At 39.9% G+C, this 20,643-nt stretch overlaps 1 protein-coding gene across 2 annotated transcripts; it reads left to right on the top strand.

The window, feature by feature from the left end:
• The first annotated feature begins 5,886 nt into the window (after positions 1 to 5,886).
• Positions 5,887 to 20,292, top strand: LOC133835774 (protein hedgehog). 2 transcript variants are annotated; one of them, XM_062265839.1, is made up of 4 exons: positions 5,887 to 6,376; positions 6,408 to 6,763; positions 15,652 to 15,913; positions 19,143 to 20,292. In XM_062265839.1, exons 1-4 carry the CDS (start codon positions 6,238 to 6,240, stop codon positions 19,847 to 19,849), a joined length of 1,464 nt encoding a protein of 487 aa, XP_062121823.1. In that variant the 5' UTR covers positions 5,887 to 6,237; the 3' UTR covers positions 19,850 to 20,292. The 2 variants fall into 2 exon arrangements, with proteins under 2 accessions (XP_062121823.1, XP_062121822.1); XM_062265838.1 differs by having other exon boundaries at positions 5,895 to 6,763; positions 19,143 to 20,291.
• The last annotated feature ends 351 nt before the right edge of the window (positions 20,293 to 20,643 follow it).

Raw genomic sequence — 20,643 nt, 5'->3', positions numbered from 1 at the left:
TATTTAGTTTCTTTGTACTTTTCTAATGACTTCGAGGCATTCACATTAGATTTAAAAATATTTTGTTATATAAATTTGAAAAATATTAGATGCATATTATGAAAATATTTATTGCGTAGAATGATAATTAGCTGTTTTAAATTATACCAAAACATATAAATATGTCTTACATTTTAAACAAATTTGATATATTATAAGAAAATATTTTAGTGCATGGATAATTTACTGTTTAACATTTTTGTAATACATAGTGTTATACTAAAATATTTCAAAATGTTTTATAATACATTTTAAAAATGGAACTATTATTATGCTTTAGTTATAGTGTTAGTGCTCATGTTATTTATATATTTTACCTTTTAAATAAAGAAGTAGTTTATAAAATATTTCTTTGCTTGATATATTTATTAACTGCTTCATACGATTTATTGTATTTTTCTATTTGCGTATCCTATTTGTATTTAACATTGAACATCAAATTTACTTAAGCCAATAATAATATTGTATATTAAATCAAATAATAAAAATGTAAAAGAATATTTAGAAATCGATGAATAATCTGAATTATATTAAATCTGCACTATTTATTATTAAATGTGTTATATATTTAAATTGGCTAAATAAATTATTGAGTAATCTCAATTAAATTAAATCTGTAATACTTTCAAATGGGATCCACTGCAAAGTGTCGCTTGAATAAGCTGAAAATGGAGGCGTAAAAGTTAATAATATATAAAAATACTTTATTAACAACCGAGCCTGCAGAAAATGTTGAAGCAGTAAAACAGAAAAATAAAATAAAAGTAAAATCTATAGCGAAGGCTGGGAAAACCCGTGTGAGTTGTGTTGAGATGGGAGATGGGAATGTGGCAAATCTATATTTCATTTGGGAGCAAGTCTTGGCTCATAATCATGATGCCCCGACCCGGCCTGGCACATTGAATGGCCAACGAGAGAAATACAAGTTTCATATCGAATTTTTATGATCGAAAACAACAACAACAAAACTAAAGAGAAAAAAAGAAAAGAACAAATCAAAAAACGTAGTCAGGCCGGGCCAGAGTAAGGCAGTGAGTAAGCCAATGAATGCCATGGCGTTGGTGGGAATGGGCATGAGAATGCTTATGGGAAGCTGTGCTGAGAAGTAGACGGAGGAGCTAGAGGAGCAAGAGGTGGAGGTGGAGGTAGAGCGAGGCAGCCAGCAGCCATGTTAACAACTTCCATTAAAAGAAATTAAAAGCAGACAACGCCGTTGGATGCGAACGCAGAGCATCAGCTTCAGCCTCAGTCTTAGCCTCAGTTTCAACTTCAACTCGAGTCTTGGGCAGAAAATGGCGTTCCATTGGCGTCTTTAGCTCAGCTCATGGTCTGGCGCTGTTCCAACCTTTTTTGAGTTAGTGTGTCTTCTTTCTTTTTCTTTTTCCAATCGCAACAATGCAGCGATGTTTTGGCCTAAGCATTTCCGGTTTTCTATTGGAATTTAGAAGCAGCAGCAACCGAAGCATCTTGAGCTGCAGTCGAAGCTTGGATGTTTGCCGCCAAAGAGTGTATTACACACAAACATTAAAAGTCAATTTCAGTTTATAACTTACATTAAAACGGCTGCCCATTAATATTAACATAAATCTATGCTCAAATCTAATTATAAACTAATCTCAAGCTTTTTATCTCTCTCGCTTCATTCGTAAAGAGAACCGACTAAAAAACGAAGGCAGCAGCAAAACATTTTTGCTTTTTGTTTTCTGTGTTCTGTATTTTCGGGTAACTTGGTAAAATGAACGATCGCAAAAACGCGATCAACATTATTAACTGGAAGAGTCGAGAGACCGGGAGTTGAAGTTGGAGTCGGAGTCGGAGTTCGGGGCTGCCATTTATTCATGCTCATTAAGTTTTTGGCATCGTTCGTTCGCCTTGTCTCCCCGATGGATGATGGTTCACGGCGTGTTCATTCACAAATGAGCGCCTTAAGCAGCTCCGCCCCACACACACACACACGTACACACACACAGACGTAGGCAATTTATGTGGCAGGCACATACATAGATACAACAGCAGCAGCCAGAGATACAAAGATACATAGCGAGAGAGCGCAACTCGCTCCAACTTTGAGGCTGCTTCTGCTGGCTGCTGGCTCAGCTTCTTTAGCTGCCTCTGCTTCTCTCGCTCTTGCTCTCTACTCTTTCTCTCTCTCTCCCCCTCTCTCTCTCTGTCTGTCGCTGCTCGGCTTCTTCATCTTAAATTTCGGTTCCGTGTATCTTGTTGATGGCGTTTTGCTTTTGCCTTATATCTTTGCCGCCGACTATTGAATATATATTTCTTTTTTTTCTCTTCTCTTCTCTTCTCTTCTCTTCTCTTCTCTTGTTGTAGTCTTCTTTGTATTTGGTTTTTTATTCCTCATTGTGAAATTATGCTATGCTTTGCATTTGCATTATGCGCGCCTGCCACAGTCTCAACTGAGCTGAGCTGAGCTGATTAGAAACCGTTACAATGTAGCTGTAACTGCTGACTTTGCTCTTGCCACATACTGTTGCAGGTGCACTTTGAGACTCTAACTAAAACTAAAGCCAAAGCTTTTAGCGCCAAACACTCTAGACTCATTCTAGTTGAATTTGTTTTTTTGCAGTTAAAATCGCCCGCTGATCGCATAGTCTCAAGCGCTCTGTCAATTGATTGAGCAAACAACGCAAGCGTGTTCGCGCTTACTAAATATACCCATAAGTGCCAATGTCAACACAACACTGAGAGAATGTGAGTGTGTGGGGGTGAAGTGACTGTCTCTTTGAGTCAGTCGAGCGTTGAGCGAGACAATTCTGGTGCCACATTTGTGACCTTTTGTTTGCCAATTTGTTAACAGTATCAAAAGTTGCAAATCTTTTGAGTGCAACTGATCCGCAAACGACATTTCTATATTCTTTTTATACCCGCTACACATAGTATAGAAGGGTATTATAGCTTTGCAACCAGAAGAAGTTATCTATGAACTAATAAAGTATATATATTCGATCGATATAGCCATGTCCGTCTGTCCTTATAAACACATAGAGATCAGAGACTATGAGAGATAGAGATAAAATTTTTTTTGACATTACTTATTATTATTGCAAGCAGATCAACTATCCTCAATTTGGATGCGATTAGATAATTGTACAAGTTATTTAAAAATACTTTTGTATGGTAAAAAACGCCTACGGAAAGAGGGTCTTAGTTGTTTTGGCTGACAATGGTATGTTTAATACTCCATTGTATATTTTGAATGAAGTAGTATATTAATATTCCATATATGGCCAACGGTATATTTTAGAACTCCTTGGTATATTTTGAATGAAGTAGTATATCAATATACCAAATATAGCAATCTGTATATTTTAGAACTTCTAGATATATTTTAATGTAGTAGTATATTAATATACCGAATATATACTTTGATATATTTTAGTACCTTATGGTATATTTTTAATGTTGTACTATATAAATATTTGTAGTATATTAATTTGGTATACTTTAATAATAATATCGCACTGTTTCGCTCCTTGATATATTTCAATGTAGTAGTATATTAATATACCGAATATATAATTTGGTATATTTTAGCACCCTATGGTATATTTTGAATGTTGTACTATATAAATATACCAAATAACACATTCGGTATATTTTAGTATTTTTGTGGTATACTAATTTGGTATACTTTAATAATAATACCGCTCTTGTTTCGCTCTTGTTTCAAATGTGTAGCGGGTATCTTACAGTCGAGCACACTTAACTTCTTCTTAGTTTCTTCTTCTTCTTACTTGTTTTCTTGCGACTTTCTTTTTTTTTTTTGCAGTATTTACTCTTGTGTGCTATCTGGCGATTACTTTTATCGTGTCCAACACACTTTGTTTATGTTATGCTTGATATCAGCTCTGTCGCCAAACGGAACTTCACACTTTTGCGCACTTTCATTCCAGCTAATACTACATATAGTATGTTTATAATGAGGCAGCATTTAGTGGCGTGGAAATTATATTAATCGCCATATCAAACATCCTGCGGCTCAGCGTATCTAATCTGAGCGATATTCTACTACTTCCTGCAGTCGAGTTGCACAATAGCTGAATCAACGTTTGATTTACGACTTGCAAAACAGGCGAATTATTTTATGGCGGGGGGAAATAAATAAAGTTCAAGTTCGTTTCATTGTGTTTTCCCCATCCCTCTGCCTCACTCAAAAGATCGATTAATTTATTTGCTCAAATTATAGCAAAGGAATTTACTGTAATAAATTGCACGAACAAAAATAGAAAAGTCATCTAATTGAAGCATACTTGACTCATAGATAAAGTATAAAGCACTTCTTTGAGCAATCAAACTCATTGAGGGGAGAAGATTATTTACATAGCTAGCATAGCTTAGAGTTCCAAGAAAATATCTGGGAAAACAATTTTTGACCCCATAAAGTAGTTAAATGTTTGGCAAGTATCAACAACAAAGTTTTTTCAATCCGTCTGTCTGTCTGACCGCGTGTAATAATGACTAGATCTTAAAGGCAAGAAGAGTTAGAGCTATCAAAGTTGGCAGTAATATTCTTATAATGACTAAGCAGCTGATGAATAGATTTTAATTACTGTCACGCCCCTTACGCCCTCTTAAATTGCAAAACAGGAATTTACTTTGGACTTTGAAATTTTGATCTCTGAAATAATATTTTTTGCTTTTATCCCATTACTTTTTGCCTCGAATGCGATAGTATTTTATATACATAATATTCATTTTAAAAGTTATTTCATAGCCAATATTGAACAAAAAACAAATTGGTTACCAGGTAACTTTAAGTCGCGCATAGTTCAGTGTTTACTCAGAGTCTAAAGCTGTATTTTGGCTAAGATTGAACTGCTTTGAACTAGGCTTAAAGAGGGTTTCCTCTAGTAAATGGCGCTACGAGACGACTACAAGATCATGCCACCTTTTGTTGCCGCTGTCGCTGCCGCCAACGGAAGTTGCTGTTCGTTTGAATGAAGCCAAAAGCGGGAAGCGGGCAGCAAGAAAGAAAATGGTGTAATGACAAAGTGAGCAGCTTTTGTATAGTATACACAATATACACCACAAGTACTAAGTGTGTGTGTGTGTTATACAAGAAGAAGAAGAAGCAGCGGCGGCGGCGCAAAACTAAAGCGCACAATACACAAAAAACCGGAACATTATTAATTTACAAGCAATAAACCGAAGCCAAAAATGAAGAAAGGCAAAAGGTGAACAATGCGCAAAAAAAGAAGAAGGAAAACAACGTGAAGCAGGGGCGGTGGCAGAGGCGGTGGCGGTGGCAGCAAAACAGCAGCAGCGGCGGCAGCAGACGGAGGCAACGGAGGCAGCAGGCGGCAGTTAACAAGCCGCAAGAGTCGATTTCGAGTCAATAGTGCAAGTGTTAAGAGAAATTGCAGCACACGCACACAAGCAATACATACACAACAACACACACACACATACAGTTGCAAGAGCGCAGCCAATTGGCAACACAGACACACAGCCATGGCCATAATGAACCGTCTTCCAACATCTGTTGCCTTAGCCCAGCATAAAGTACGAAGAAATACATAAGAGCGCTCTCTCCTTCTCTCGCTGCTGCGCTGTGACTGAGTGTACTCAGAGTGCACACTAGTTGTCTCGCTCACACGCACAGCGCAACAAGGCACAGCATAAAAATGAACGCTGAACGCAGCGATCAACGAAGCAGATCCAATGAGCGAACAACGAAATGAACGCAGCAGATATGCTCAAGTGAATGTGTGTGCGCAGCGACTGCGCAACGACGGCGACGACGACAGCGACTGCGACTGCGCTGCCACTGCGATGTGTGTTCGTAGGGTTTGCTCTGCAAAAGCACCCTCGGCCGAGTCGAGTCGGTCGGTCGGGCGTTCGCTTCGTGCGCTCGGAAATGTCATTTGTCAATCACAGTGCGAGCGCAACGGTTGTCGTTGATTGTTGTGCTGCTGTTCTTAAAAGAAGTAGTAGAAATTGAAGAAACGCAAACGCAAACGCAAACGCCGAAAACTGCATTTCAAATTGAGAATAAGAAATTGCAAACAACAAAAAGCGTGTGAAAAACGGTGATCAATTAGTGATTTTGTTTTAGAAACTACAGTTTTTTAAATGCCAGCAACAGCGACGATTGCTGTGAGCTAAACGAATAAGAGAATACGAATAAAAGTGCAGTGCTAACGAAACCAAAAGAAAAAGCAAAAAGCAACAAACTAAATTATGGATAACCAGCAAGTGAATGTGGCTGAGCTTTGGTCCTGCGCCAGCGTCACCTGCTTATCGCTGGATGCCAAGCGCCACAGCAACCACAACAGCAGCAACAGCAGCAACCACAACAACAGTAGCAGCAACAGCCACAGCAGCAACATCAGCAACACAGCCCACAACAGCAACAACAACAGAGTCCAACGAATCCTGCCGAAAGCTGCGCCACATTGCGCATACGCCGCGTGGCAGCTGCTTTATGGCTTTGCTACTGCTGCTGCTGCTCGCCCTCAACTTTCGCCATGCGCACAGCTGCGGTCCAGGCCGAGGACTTGGCCGTCGTCGCGAACGCAATCTTTATCCGCTGGTCCTAAAGCAAACGGTGCCCAATCTCTCAGAGTATCAGAGCGGCGCCTCCGGTCCGCTAGAGGGCGCCATCGAGCGGGATTCGCCAAAGTTCAAGGATCTGGTGCCCAACTACAATAGGGATATACTCTTCAAAGACGAGGAGGGCACCGGCGCCGATCGCGTTATGTCCAAGGTAAGTGTTTATATATTTTTATGCCAAATCATTTTACTGCCAAAAAATACAGAACTTATTTTTGTACATATGTTGAGTGTTTGGTCAAGGGGTCTGACTTAGCTATCTGAGTGTGTGTAACGTGTGCCGCGATTAGTGGCCATTGATAAAGTGCTACGTGTGGCTTTTTTGTGCTTGTTGCACCACTTTAGTTATTTCGATTTCGATTTCGATTTCGATTTTATGATCAATCATTATCACTACTGCTATTATTATTTGCTAATTATGTGCGGCTTATCGGCGATTGCAATTGCCCGAGTGCAAAACAGGAAGCTTGCAGCAAAGATGGCTTAAGATATTGATATTGCTGTTGGGGAAGGCGATCAACAACCTTTCGATCGATTTGTGGCAGACAAAGTAACTAAATACTTGAAGTAAACTTGTGTGTTTACAACTTACTTTGGTCATGGTCTGTGTCTCTCAGTGTGTGTGTGTGTGTGTGTGTGTGTGTGTGTGTGTTGTGTGTGTTTGTGGCACGCGAGCATTTTGTAGCTTATCGCATTTCATGGCTGATAAGAAGCGGCGCAATATATGTATCTATATCTTATAATATATGTACTTGTATTTGCAAACATGACACAAATATGTATGTTAAGCCAGTGCCAATTTATCTTATCAACAGCAGAGTGTGAACAAGAGGGTGGAAGGGGGCTAAACAAGTGGCTAATTAAGACGACAGCAGCTCTAATTAACAACAACTAGAAACTAGAAGCTCGCTTGCTATTCAAATCAAAATTCTCGCAAGCTGTTTTGACGGATTTAAAGTGGGCAGCTGATAAAGTAAACTTTACTTTATTTCGGTCTGACTTGCACTTATTATTGAACGTATGTTTGTTGGGCCAATTAGCGAGTGCGTTGTTTATGACCAGAGACTGGCCACGCGGCCAATAATTCAATGATTAACAACAGATTATGGCTCTCAAACGGTGTCGATTATTTATTGTTACAATTCTAAGAACAGCACTCGCCACTTTATTTGTTATTTTTAGCTGCATCAATTAACACAGCTGAATTGCTAGATAATTTATAATATCATATATAGAGAATCATATTTCAAGTCTGTTCAGTTAGTTGCAACTGTTTTTTTTTTTTCAACTACTGCGACACGCGCCTCAAGGGGCACAGACCTTGAATTTGTTGCACACCCGAAAGAAACGGAGTTTCAATAACTATTTGTAGTCAAGGACAACGAAGCTTCAAGGACGAAGGTTAAAACGATTGAAGGACATGCTGCACATTAAAAACCCGAAACGCGTTCTTCTTGTTATTGTTTGTCACTGCAATATTTACAACTGTTTTGCTTGCTACCGTTATTGTCCTCGCTCTTGCCTCAACTGTGTGGCATTGACTCGTTGCAACAGCAGCGCATCGAAATGCATTTTTATGTCGAGCTGCTGTGCGTGAATTTTGCAGTTGGCAATTCACAATTCGTTGTGGGCTATTAAAGCGCCAAAAAGGCAAATTTCTCTAGCCTTTGGCTGTTGTTCGTTCGTTGGTTAATGAATATTGGCGTAAAGTGCTAAAAATAAAACAGAGACAGCTCGTAAAATTCTATAGCCTATGACAGTCATTGTTTGCAATTGCATTCATTGTACTTTTTACTTCTCTCTTTGCTCACCTGCAAACCCGCAGAATACAAGCTAATTGTAATTACATTTTGCTGCCTACAAAGATTAGACAAAGTTGCGCACAGACAAGAGAAGAAATAATAATAAAAAAGAAGGAGGTTGAAGTTGGAGTCGGAGTCGGAGTTCGATACTCGTAACCGCAGACAAAAGAATGCGTCAAAAAGCCGCAGCATAAGTTCTAAAATTTCATAAATTGTAGCCAACAATGGGGCAAAGCCAAATGGTAATCTGATCTGATTATTGACATGCATGCAGCCAAAGCCACAGACTGAGGTTGATGCTGAGAATGTTCCACACACACAGAGAGACAACTCTGTAGAGCCTGCATCTCAAATCAAAGATAACCCACTGAATGCTGAAGGCATTCTAATAGAACACATACAATCAATTATGACTCAAAAATTGATCCTATTATGACACAGACAATGATGTCAGAGTTTCGTTTCGTTTCGTTTCGATACGTTTTCGGTTTCAGTTTCGTTTTAGTTTTCATTTTCAACTCAAATCAAATCACGTCAAATGCTGCGATAAGCAAAAACCAACAGATTTTTTTTTTGGCACAACTTCGTGGGAATATTTTGGGGCCACACAAAGTAATCAAACATATCAAACAAACATCAGTCAACGGGGTAAAGTGGACAAATCGGGTCGCTTAGACCCGAACATCGTTGCGATTTTTATAGTTTGTTTGTTTGTCTCTTTTTGCGCTTTTATATAGTATTATTATTAATCAATTTGATACTTTTACGAGCGCACTCAAGCGCAAACCTCAAGGATTTGTGGACCCTCAAAACTCGCAGCTTTATTTGCATAAAAGTTTTATGAACTGCACGCTTGGGGATCGCGATCTTTCTCGATCTCTCTCTCTCTCTCTCTCTCTCTGTGGATTGGGATCGTTTCGCGTTTTTTCGCTACTATCACATTACGCGGAGAACAGACAGAAATACAGAAGACTGAAGGCTGAGGAGACTTACTCACATTTCACATGCTGCGATTCTCGGTCAGAATTCCTGCAAGTCATCTTTTGGGGTAGGACAAGGATAGCGAAGAGGGGAGAGGTAGAGGGGGGAGATCACTATGTAGGTAACATCTCACATCAGTGCCAATGTGCGGCTCATAACTCATCATCAAAGTTAATCACACATCAGGGATTATGGCGCTTATCATTTAAAGCTGCCTCGCCAAATGACTCTTCGGGAGTGTGTTTAAGTGTGTGTGTGTGTGTTGGAGGCGCACATTAAGTGTGCAAAAGAGACAGAAATGCTTAGATTTAATTTACGATTTCTGCAAATTAATAGCATTTAATTAATAACAATAAAATGACGCCTTTTTATGGACATTTATTTGACAACAGATTTATGAGTGTGTGTGGAGGTTGAGAAATGTAAAGATAGATGAACACGTGATTGACTGACTGAGTGAGGGCTGCAACGAAAACGTTATTAACAATAGCTTCAAGCAGTAAATAATTACGAGAATTGCTAATAAAATACAAGCATAATTAATAATAAAAAGCCATAAGCTGCAGCCCGTGACAAACGCGACAAATGGATCGCAGCCTGGAGACATGCCACAAGCATGCCTCTCTTTTGTGTGTGTGTGTGTGTGTGTGAGACACGACACGAGATGCAATCTTAAGCAGACAGACAACAAGAAACGCAGGCAACAGAAGCGCTGGCATTAATCCAATAAGCCAAAGGCAAAGCAAAGAATAAAAAGGTTCAGAGAGACAGACAGACATCGAGGCGGTATTTTAATGAGTATCAATTTATATTGAAACAATAACAAAAGCCAAAAGCAGCAAAGATTTCTCTGAGCATATTGCGTATACGTAACGTAAACATTTGCGCAGCGTTTGCAATAAATAATTGACTCTGGTAGCAAGTCGCATTCGCATTCGCATTCACAGTCGATTCACATTCTGATTGAGTTTGTCATGCGCTTAATTAAAAGAAAAATGAATAAGCAAAGAGAGCAAGATCGCTGCACACACAGCATAAACAAATCAAAAGGCGCAAGCGTATAAACAAGCGTAGAAATTCCTTCTTTTTTCTCATTCGTTTTCTAATGGAAAAATACACAAATGCAGAGTCAGAGCTGTGAATAGATTTGCAACACAAATAAACAATGGCTTTTAGCATTGAAAAAACATAAATGTCGTCATTGAGTCTGGCAATGATCTTGATCATTGCGATCGCCTGTGATCACTGCCATCGCCTGCGATCACTTGAATCAATCAGAGTAGCTTCTTCTGCTTCTTCTTCTTGCCCCCTTCATTTTGCCAATTAAAAACTACGTGAGGAAATGTGTGCCTCTCAAGATGCAGAGACCACCCAAAGAGCAAAGAGCAGGCGTCGAAGGGCGCTGATTGATTTGACAAAGGGAACAAACCAACAACCGAGCTAAGTTGCCCCTAAGTGGCACAGCTAAGGCGCACGCTCAAGTGCCTCGCTCACTCGCTGACACATATAGTGCAACAAAAGAGGGAGATACAAGAGAGTGAGAGAGAGAGAGATAGAGACTTGGTGGGTGTCATTGTCTCTTGCCTTTTTCTATATCCTGTCTGTAGCTGGGGTGCTTCCTCATTTGTAAGTTTTCGCTTCCTCTGGATATTGAATATCTGCTTACACCACGACGCACGTGTTTCGCCAAAAAAAAACGGAGAGAAAGAGTTAAATCAGAAAAGGGGTGACTGTGATTTTTCGTAAGGAATAAAGGTAACTTGATGCCCTCTTGAATTATGTCGTTAAATTGTGTCGTTTCCTAATCGTTTTGCCATTGTAATCCGAAACTGTTGTTCGCTGTTCAGCACAAAACAAACACCGCAGTACATCACAGCACATCACATCACATCACATCACATTATATAGTACTATATTGTAGTAATCGCACTCTCTGAGGGACCCTAATGATGATGATACCAAATGTGGTTGGCGCTTCGCTTCGCTTTTTGCTTTTGCAATCTCCACGCCTAAATGGCGCACATTAAGCGCCTCTGCTAAATTGGCAGCTGTGCAGCTCTTGAAAGGCGATTTAAATCAATAATGAAAACTGCAACTGGCCACGGTTTGGGCAATTAAAAACGCATCAGTGAAGCCTACAGAAAACACACATGCACTGATCAAAATCATAGTTCTAAAACTAAGATTTTGGTATAAGAAATTGAATCTAAAAACTGCGATAAGGAAAAATCTTGAAGAAAACACAAATTTATTTCGAGAAGGCAAAAATCTTGATGTCAAAAAACGTAACTTGATTTCGAGAGAGGAAATCCAGATCTCAGAAAAAATGTATCTTTATTTTGAACACATTTCTTAGAAGACAAAGTTCTTAGTAATAAAAGAAATAAAAAGCAAACAAATTTGCACTGATTAAAACATTGTTCTAAAATAAAGATTTTGGTATAAGAATTTGAATTTAAAAACTCCATCGAGAAAGAGAAAATCATGAACTAAGAAAATGCAAATTTATTTCGAGAAGGCAAAAATCTTGATGTAAGAAAACGTAACTTGGTTTTGGGACGGTGAAAATTTCGAAGTCAGAAAATGCAACTAGATTTTGAGAAGTTGAACATCTTGAAGGTAGAATATACATATTTATTTTGAATACATTTTATGGAAGACAAAGTTCTTATTAATAAGAGAAATAAAAGTTTACAAAACATACATTGATAAAAAACATTGTTCTATAATTAAGATTTTGTTCTCAGAATTTCAACATGAAAATATTGATGTAATAAAAAGTAACTTGATTTTGAGACGGTGAAAATCTTTAAGGCAAAAAATACATCTTTATTTTGAATATATTTCATGGAAGACAGAGTAATAAGAGAAACAAATCATGAAGACCATAAATTCCATTACTAAATAAATTACAATCAATTAATCAGTTTTAGATATTCATTGAACACTCTACTTGGCAAATACTTTTCATCATATCAGGCAGCAGTTGAACCCTAAATCACACTGAAGAATGGTGTGAAAATAACTAGATAAAAACCTTATAGGTATTTCTATTCAATCAATAATTTGGTATATAAAATTTGGTATTTCAGTTCTTTTTTTTGGCATTTTTTAGATTAAGGTTATTAGTTCTAATATATACTTGATTCTCTTCTGATTCTCCTCTATATTAGAAACTTCTCACTATTTTGCTCAGTGCATAAGGCTAACTTAGTTACCTTAAAAGTAAAAATGCGCTACCCTAAAAAACAAAAGAAAAACAAATAAAAAAAAGAAAAGAAAAAAAGCAAAATGCAAAGTGTAAACAACGAAATTTTGAGGCTTGGGGCGTGGCTGCTTGTTGTAGTTTTTTTCTCTGTGTGTTTTTCAGTGTTTTTTGTAGCTGGCAAAGTTCACACCTTGTTTAATGTCTAATTAATGCAGCAGCTTTTCATGGGATTTGGCCAACAGGCGAACAGGCAACGCGCAATGCAATGCAATGGATAATATTTACACTGTCTAACGGCCATGCCACTTACAATACAAACACATTATTTAGCCATCTTTTTGGGCCGCCGCCGCCGACGCCGCAGTCGATGTCGATGTCGATGCTGATGTCGATGCAAGTCGAAGATGTTTACTTTACGCACCCGTCGGCATTTTCCAATGCCCACTTGGCACTTGGTACAACGTACTCGATGGAGCCTCTTGTTTAGTGCCTCGATCTCAGCGATCAGCTCAATGCATTAGCATGTTGGGTAAACATTGTTGTTTAAGACAAAACGAAGCTGCCACCTCAGTCTCTCTCTCTTTTATTTCTGTCTCTATCCTTATCTTAACGTTACGCTTTTGTGCTCATTAGCAGCAGAGTCGAATGTGGCACGTTGTTTAAGCCTTTAATAAAGCAAATCTTGCCACTTATGCAAATAGCATTGAACTCCTCCTGGAATGCGCTTTTTGATGGCTTGACTTTGCTTTGCTTTGCAGCTGAAGCAATTCGCCACACACAAACTGTGCTGTGACAAATTAAAAGCGATTTGCTTGCCAAACAAATGCCAAACAAACAGCAACCACAGCAACCACAGCAACCACAGCATCAACAACCGCAACAACAATGCGGCGCACCCAAAATCAAAACAAAAGTCCCAAAAATCTCGCTCTCTGTGGAGGCAAAATGCTGATGTTTTGTGGCTTGTTAAAAAGGATCTGGCAAATTGATTTTACGCCAGAGCTAGAGCACAACAACACAGGATGTTGCATGGGTGTATGTGTGTGTGTATTAGTGTGTGTGTGTGTGTGTGTTGCCTGCTGTTTCGAGCCGAATTTTGAATTTTGGAGTGCGAGTCGAAAGTCGAAAAATCGCAGCGGTCGATTGCGTTGATAATTGATTTTGTGGCTGGCGATTGCGCTACACACACACACACACACACATTACACACACACACACACACATCTCACACACAACAATGACAACATTTTTGGCTTGTTGTTTTTATTTGAATTTCAATATTTGCGCAGAATCCTTTCTTCTCTCTTTTCTCTTCTCTTTTCTTGCTCTGTTGTTGTTTTTTTGTGTGCAAGCGTTAAAAGCGAGCTCAAACGCTCAACGCCGCCAACTAAATAAAAATAATGCCTAAATATATATATGCATATATGTGTATATCATATATGGAAATACTGAATCAGCATCCACCGCATTGGCAAACACAGACGAGACAAGTGCAAGGCCCGAAACAAAAAAAGGGCCCAAAAAAAAGGTCAGACAAAGGTCTAATCTTTAATATTTACACACAAGTATGTTTGTGTGTGTGTGTGCATATATCCCACATATATATCTCTCTCATAGTGAGGGTCAAAATCGCTGTTGTGGGTCAGTGTTTGAACTGTGCACTGGGCAAATAACTGAACTAAGCCTTTGGCTGTTGCCTTGGCAAACATCGAACATCGAAAAAACAGAAAAAAATGCTGAGACTCATGATGCTCATATTTGTTGAGGTTGTTGCAACAGGTTCAAAGGATGAGCGCGACACAGACCAAGTTCGTTGCTTCAGTCTTTCGTTTAAGCACACACACAAAAAAAAAAAACAGAGAAACACAGAGAAATAAACGCAAGTGAGGAAAATGAACGCGCTGCCCTTTTGGGCAGCCCTCGAAATGAATGCCTAAATACCACGCCTCTCCAACGCACACACACACACACACACACGTACACACAGCTGTTCTCTCTCTCTCTCTCTCTTTTGGTCTCTTGCGCTCTCGTTGCTGCTGCGTCGCTGTTCATTGTGCGTGTGTTTAAATATGGCGTTTTTATTTTTGGTATTTTTGGGCAGCCACAACAATAAAAGCAAGCAAGAAAAGCTACATTCGAGTGTGATCGACTCTGTAATACCTGTTCTAAAATAAAAGAAGGTATTATCATTTAAATAAAACAAATTAATATAACGACAAAACACAGACATACACAAAAAAAGTATATTAGGTGTATGTACAATATACCATAAATATACTGAAATACCGAAAATCATATTTGGTATGTTGATATAAATATACCGAATGCTGTAAATACCGAACTGTATAATTGGTATATTTAAATATACCGAACACATACTGAAATATACTAATATATGTACTTAGTATATAAAGAATATTTAGTATGTTTATAGATACCAAACAAATACTGAAATATACCGCACTGTATATACAATATGTATATGGTATATTGAAATAAGCCGAACAAATAGTAAATGTATATTTGGTATATTGATAGCAACCGAACAAATACTGAAATATACCGAAGTTTGGTATATTGATATATATAGAAAATCACAGAAATATTCAGATATGGATATTTGGCATATTTATATTGACCAAACAAAGATTGTAATATACCAAAATGTATATTTTGATACTTAGATATACCGAAGTGTACATATTATATTATATATTGATATATGGCGAAAAAATACTGAAATATACCGAAATATGTATTTGGCAGATTGGTATAAAAAGTGCTGTCAATAAAAATGAATAGTTATGTCGTTTATAGTCTCTGAGATTTAGCTGTTCATACGAACATAGCTATATTCTTTTACTTTATGGGGTCATAGAATGCTTCCTCAATCTGTTACATACACTTCTCATGGACACAAATTCATTACACCCTTCTTTCTTATGAGTAGCGGGTATAAAAGTAACCACAATAATAAAACTTAAGCAGTTGCCTTATTAACCGCACACAATAATAATAAATATTTAATTGATTTCCTTTTGTCTTTTGCAGCGCTGCAAAGAGAAACTCAACATGCTCGCTTACTCGGTGATGAACGAATGGCCTGGAGTGCGTCTGCTGGTCACCGAGAGCTGGGACGAGGATCATCAGCATGGCCTGGAGTCGCTGCACTACGAAGGACGCGCTGTGACGATTGCGACATCGGATCGCGATCAATCCAAATATGGAATATTGGCGCGTCTCGCTGTCGAGGCTGGCTTCGATTGGGTCTCCTATGTGAGTCGACGTCACATCTACTGCTCTGTGAAATCAGGTAAGCAAAAGCTATATACATACTATATATATATATACTCAGTGCTCAGGCCAGTTAGCCAGAAGTGACACTAACAAGCGTAATTTCACATGTTGAGCCAACTTACAACGGGGCCGCTTAAAGCTGACAGGCGTTGGCAAATTTTGCACTCCACTCAAATTAGCCAAGCAGACTGCAGTCCGAGTTTAGTGTGTGTGTGTGAGTGTGAGTGTGTGTGGCAATGGAGGAAAAAAAAAGAAGGAAAAGAAACAAAATAAAATGGGAAGCAGCAACATTGTTCAAACCGGACTCAAAGTCGAAGGCGAAGTCGGAGTCGAAGTCGAGGTCCGAGTCCAAGTCCCAAGCGCATGTTGTTGTCGTTGTTCTTGTTGTTGTTGCTGTTGTTGTTTTGACATGTTTAGGTTTGCGCCTGTCAAATTAAACGAATTGATGATACGACACCCAAAGCGTTTCTCAGGCTTCGACTTCGACTGCGACTCCGACTGCAAGATGAATTAAATGCCGAGGCTCAAAAACCTGAGCGCGGGCCTAATTGAAAAACTGAAACGGGCAACAAGTTAGCAGACTGCAGTGAGTGTGTGCGAGTGTGTGTGCTAGGTATGTGTGTGTGTGTGTGTTGCTGCCATTATGGCAGGCAACCAGTTTTCCCCGAAACATAACGAAACTGCTCGAAGTGACTGCGGTGAAAATGCAGCCAAAGTTAGCCAACCAAAAAGGCCAAAACAATTAAGTTTTCGCGCCACTCAAAGCATGAGAGAGAGAGATAGTTAGTAAAAGAGTGAAAGAGAGAGAGCAGATGAACTGGCATTTTTTTTTTGCAAGTGATTTACGTTGACATTTTCTCGACTTGCCTACAAATTTCCCACACAAACAACAAGCGAACCACACACGAGGCGAGGCTGCTTTTTATTTTCTTCTTCTGTCTGAACACAATCACAATATTTTGACTCACGGCTCGAGATCAAAGACAACGACAGCATAAAGAGTGTGTCCTTGCAGCAGTCGAAGTTGCTCCTTGTCGGGATCTCATTGATTCTAATTGCAGATGAAAGCAAAAGCCGCCGCCGCCAAGAAGGCAACTCGAAACCCAAAAGAAAAAGGTCCTGGCAAAAGGTCAGCAATCAACAACAACAACAACAAGTGGCAGCAACAGTTGCATATGCCACTCGCTGTGTCCGTTAAGAGAGTGTGAGTGAGTCGGTGTCCGTGTGTGTGTGTGTCCAGTGTCAAATGGCAGGCAACAACAACACACATGTGTGCAGCTATTAATAAATAACCAGGCGATTGATTGGCTGATAGGCCGACGATCATAAACCACACGCTTATGACAGTTTTGGCACAGCGTTTTCAGCGTCCACTCAACTCCGACTCCAACTCTTGACTCCCGACTCCGACTCCGACTCCACGTCGAGTTCGTTGCCTAAGTCTTTTGTTTTGCTCTCGGCCTAAACAGCAGCAACGAAGAGTAATGGCTGTAAACCTTTTTGTCGACACTAATTTTTTTTCACTCTTTTTGTTGTTGTCGTTGTCGTTGTTGTTGTCAATGTTGTTGTTGTCAATGTTGTTGTTGTTGTTGCTGTGTCGCGCGCGCGCATTAAAGTTGTTGTTGCTGTTGCTGTGCATGTTCCATGTTAATGCTGTCCCAAGCGATCAGTCACCACACACAGGCCTAGTCATAGTCGCTGCCTCTCTTTCTCTCCTTCTGTCCCTCTCTCTCTCGCTCTCTCACTGCTTGCCTGTCCTCTGTTTTGTAATAATTTATCAGTTTAGTCTTCCACAACAAAGATAAAATAACGATAATTTTAACCACTTTAATGGTTTATTAATTTATGACCCTTCAAGTTCTTCACTTTCCACTCACCGCCGACAGCGTTGCCCCTGCCCCTTCCCCTCCCCCTCTCACGCACACACTCGCACACACATTTATTTTTATTTTGTATCTCGTTTGGTTTTCTCATCTCGTTGCTCTTTTTCTTCGTTCGTTTTTTTTTTTCACACCAAAATTTTTGTGCTGCTTGCTGGCTTCTACTTTTAGCCTTGTTACTACTTCCTCTTCAGCTGCTGTCTGAGTTTCTTCTTCTTCTTCTGCTGCTTCTTCTTCTTCGCTTTGTTGGCCTGTTTGTCTATGGTTACCGTTTGTGGCGGCTGCTCCCGTCTGAGCATCGCTGAGCATCGATTATGGCCCGCTTTATAGACCGCTCTCTCGCTCGCGTCTTGTCTTCCATTTAATCCGCTTTTTATTGTTTCTACACGCACACACACTTCTATCTCCCTCTCTCTCTCTCTGTCTCTTTCACTTGCTTGTGTATCAATGGAAATTGTTAGGTGCATTTTCATTGGAATTCTTTCAGTTGTTGTTGTTGGTTGCCGCAACCGCAACAATGCCACTTTTATGGCCACTCATTATAATAAAGCGCACGGTTAGTGGTCGCCTCCCGCTCCCACTTCTCACTCGCTCTCTCCCTCTCTCACTCTCTCTCTCACTTTATTATCTGCTGCTTCGAACTCTGGAATTTTTAATTTGAATTTTACAAGCTCAAACAGCGGCGCTTCGGGGTGTGAAATATCTGGCAGCCATAGAAAGTTCTGGCCAAGTTCGTAACACAAAATGGCCTATTCCCCCTGGGTGGCCCTTTTTCCCTCCCCTCCCCTTCTCCGCGCTGTAACCTTATAGCTATTAATGTTGATTAATGTTGTTGTTGGTGGGTTGCAACATGTTTTGTAATTGCATTTCGAACACAGATCCTTTTTTCTCTCTTTTTGTTAGCTACCTGTTCCTTTGGCACTTTGATGGCTAAGCTGCTTTTGCTTTTGCTTTTGCTGCGTTTGGCTCGAGCTGCCAGCGAGTTGTTGTTGTTGCCGCAGTTAATCTGGGCTGCCAAAAACAAGATCAGCAAACAAGGATCGCCTTCGTCGCCTTTTGTTTTCTTCGCTTGTGTGTTATTGATATGCCTTGCATATCGCATGAAGATCTTTCCTCCTCAGCCTCCTCAGCATCCCTCAGCATTGCTTCCTCCATTGTTTTGGTTCTGTGAAAACCTTTTTGACTTGTTGCGGTTGCTGTTGCAACCTTTTTGCTGGGCTGCGGCATTATTAACGCCAAATTAGATTAGACGCACTAATGCCATTACCTGGCCGCATTAACTCCTCTCGCTGCCTCCTTCCAACTGTCAACTTCCAACTACAATCGAACTAATTCCCTTTTCCCTTTTTCTTCTTCCCTTTACAGACTCCTCGCCTGCCATTTCACATGTGCACGGCTGCTTCACGCCGGAGAGCAGCGCACAGCTGGAGAGCGGCAAGCAGAAGCTGCTCTCTGAGTTGGCCATCGGTGATCGTGTGCTGAGCATGAACTCCAATGGTCGACCAGTCTACAGCGAAGTCATTCTCTTCATGGATCGCAATCTGGAACAGATGGAAACCTTTGTTCAACTTCACACCGATGGCGGAGCCGTGCTCACCGTGACTCCGGCTCACTTGATCACAGTCTGGCAACCAGAGGAGCAAAAGTTGAGTTATATTTTCGCTGATCGCGTCGAGGAGCAGAGCTTTGTGATGGTGCTCGAGTCGAGCAGCGGCGAGTTGCGTCCACAGCGAGTGCATCGCGTGAGCAGCGTGAGGCGAAAAGGAGTCGTAGCTCCTCTGACTCGAGAGGGAACAATTGTGGTCAATTCGGTGGCTGCTTCTTGCTATGCAGTGATCAGCAGTCAATCCTTGGCGCATTGGGGTCTAGCTCCCATGCGATTGCTCTCCACTCTCCAGAGTTGGATGCCACAAAAGAATCAACTGCGTTCCACGCCCAAGTCAACGACAGCAGCAGCAGCGACGTCAACGGCGACGTCGACAGCGCAGCAACAAAATGGTTTGCATTGGTATGCGAGTGCTCTATACAAGGTGAAGGATTATGTGCTGCCTCAAAGCTGGCGTCACGAATAACTTTCTAAGAGAGATGCGCTTAATTTGTAATATATATTTTTGTGTAGTAGCTATGTATGATATATAATAATAACTTAACTTAATCGCATCATTATTGTATTTCAATGTTAATTATGATTAATGCTGATCAATACTATTTATCAACTTATCTCAAACACACACGATTTAATAACGACACAACAACAGCAACAACAAAAACAAACATATTTAGCTTTAAGTAGGCAATCCATTGGCAACGTCGTCGACTGTTGTATATTTAACAAATTTTCTAATGCATATTTATTGAAAACAACAAATCTGTCTGAGCGTGTATGTGTGTGTGTTTGTTCACATGTATTTCTTTGTGTATATATAGGAAGCATTATAGTGACTGAATATCTTATTGTAATTGTGTATATAATACTTGATATAGTTAACTGCGTATTTATACTTGTAATATTTAATGAATTATAACAAAATTGTTTCATAAATTACGAGCGTCTTTTTATTTGTCTTTGCATACCCGCTTTATATTTACATTGCAGGGTATTTGGTAAGTGTCGCTGCTACTCCAATTGGAAGTGCACATTCAGTTTGACAACTGTTCGCTAGGTGGCGCCATATGAACTGCACTGCAGCGCTGCCAACATTGTGTTGCGTTTTCGAAATCGAGTGTTGCTTATAATAACAACGCACTAGATGGCGCCAGCTAGCGTTTTCGAAATCAATTGCTGTGTATAGCGCTAGATGGCGCCTGCTATGGTTTTCGAACTCAACTGCTGCTTATATCGCTAGATGGCGCCGGCTTACTCGCT

This window comes from Drosophila sulfurigaster, chromosome 2R, assembly GCF_023558435.1.
Source record: "Drosophila sulfurigaster albostrigata strain 15112-1811.04 chromosome 2R, ASM2355843v2, whole genome shotgun sequence".
In the NCBI taxonomy this organism is placed as follows: domain Eukaryota; kingdom Metazoa; phylum Arthropoda; class Insecta; order Diptera; family Drosophilidae; genus Drosophila; species Drosophila sulfurigaster.
Note: the sequence above shows the minus strand (reverse complement) of the source record. Positions and strands in the feature narration are given on the sequence as shown.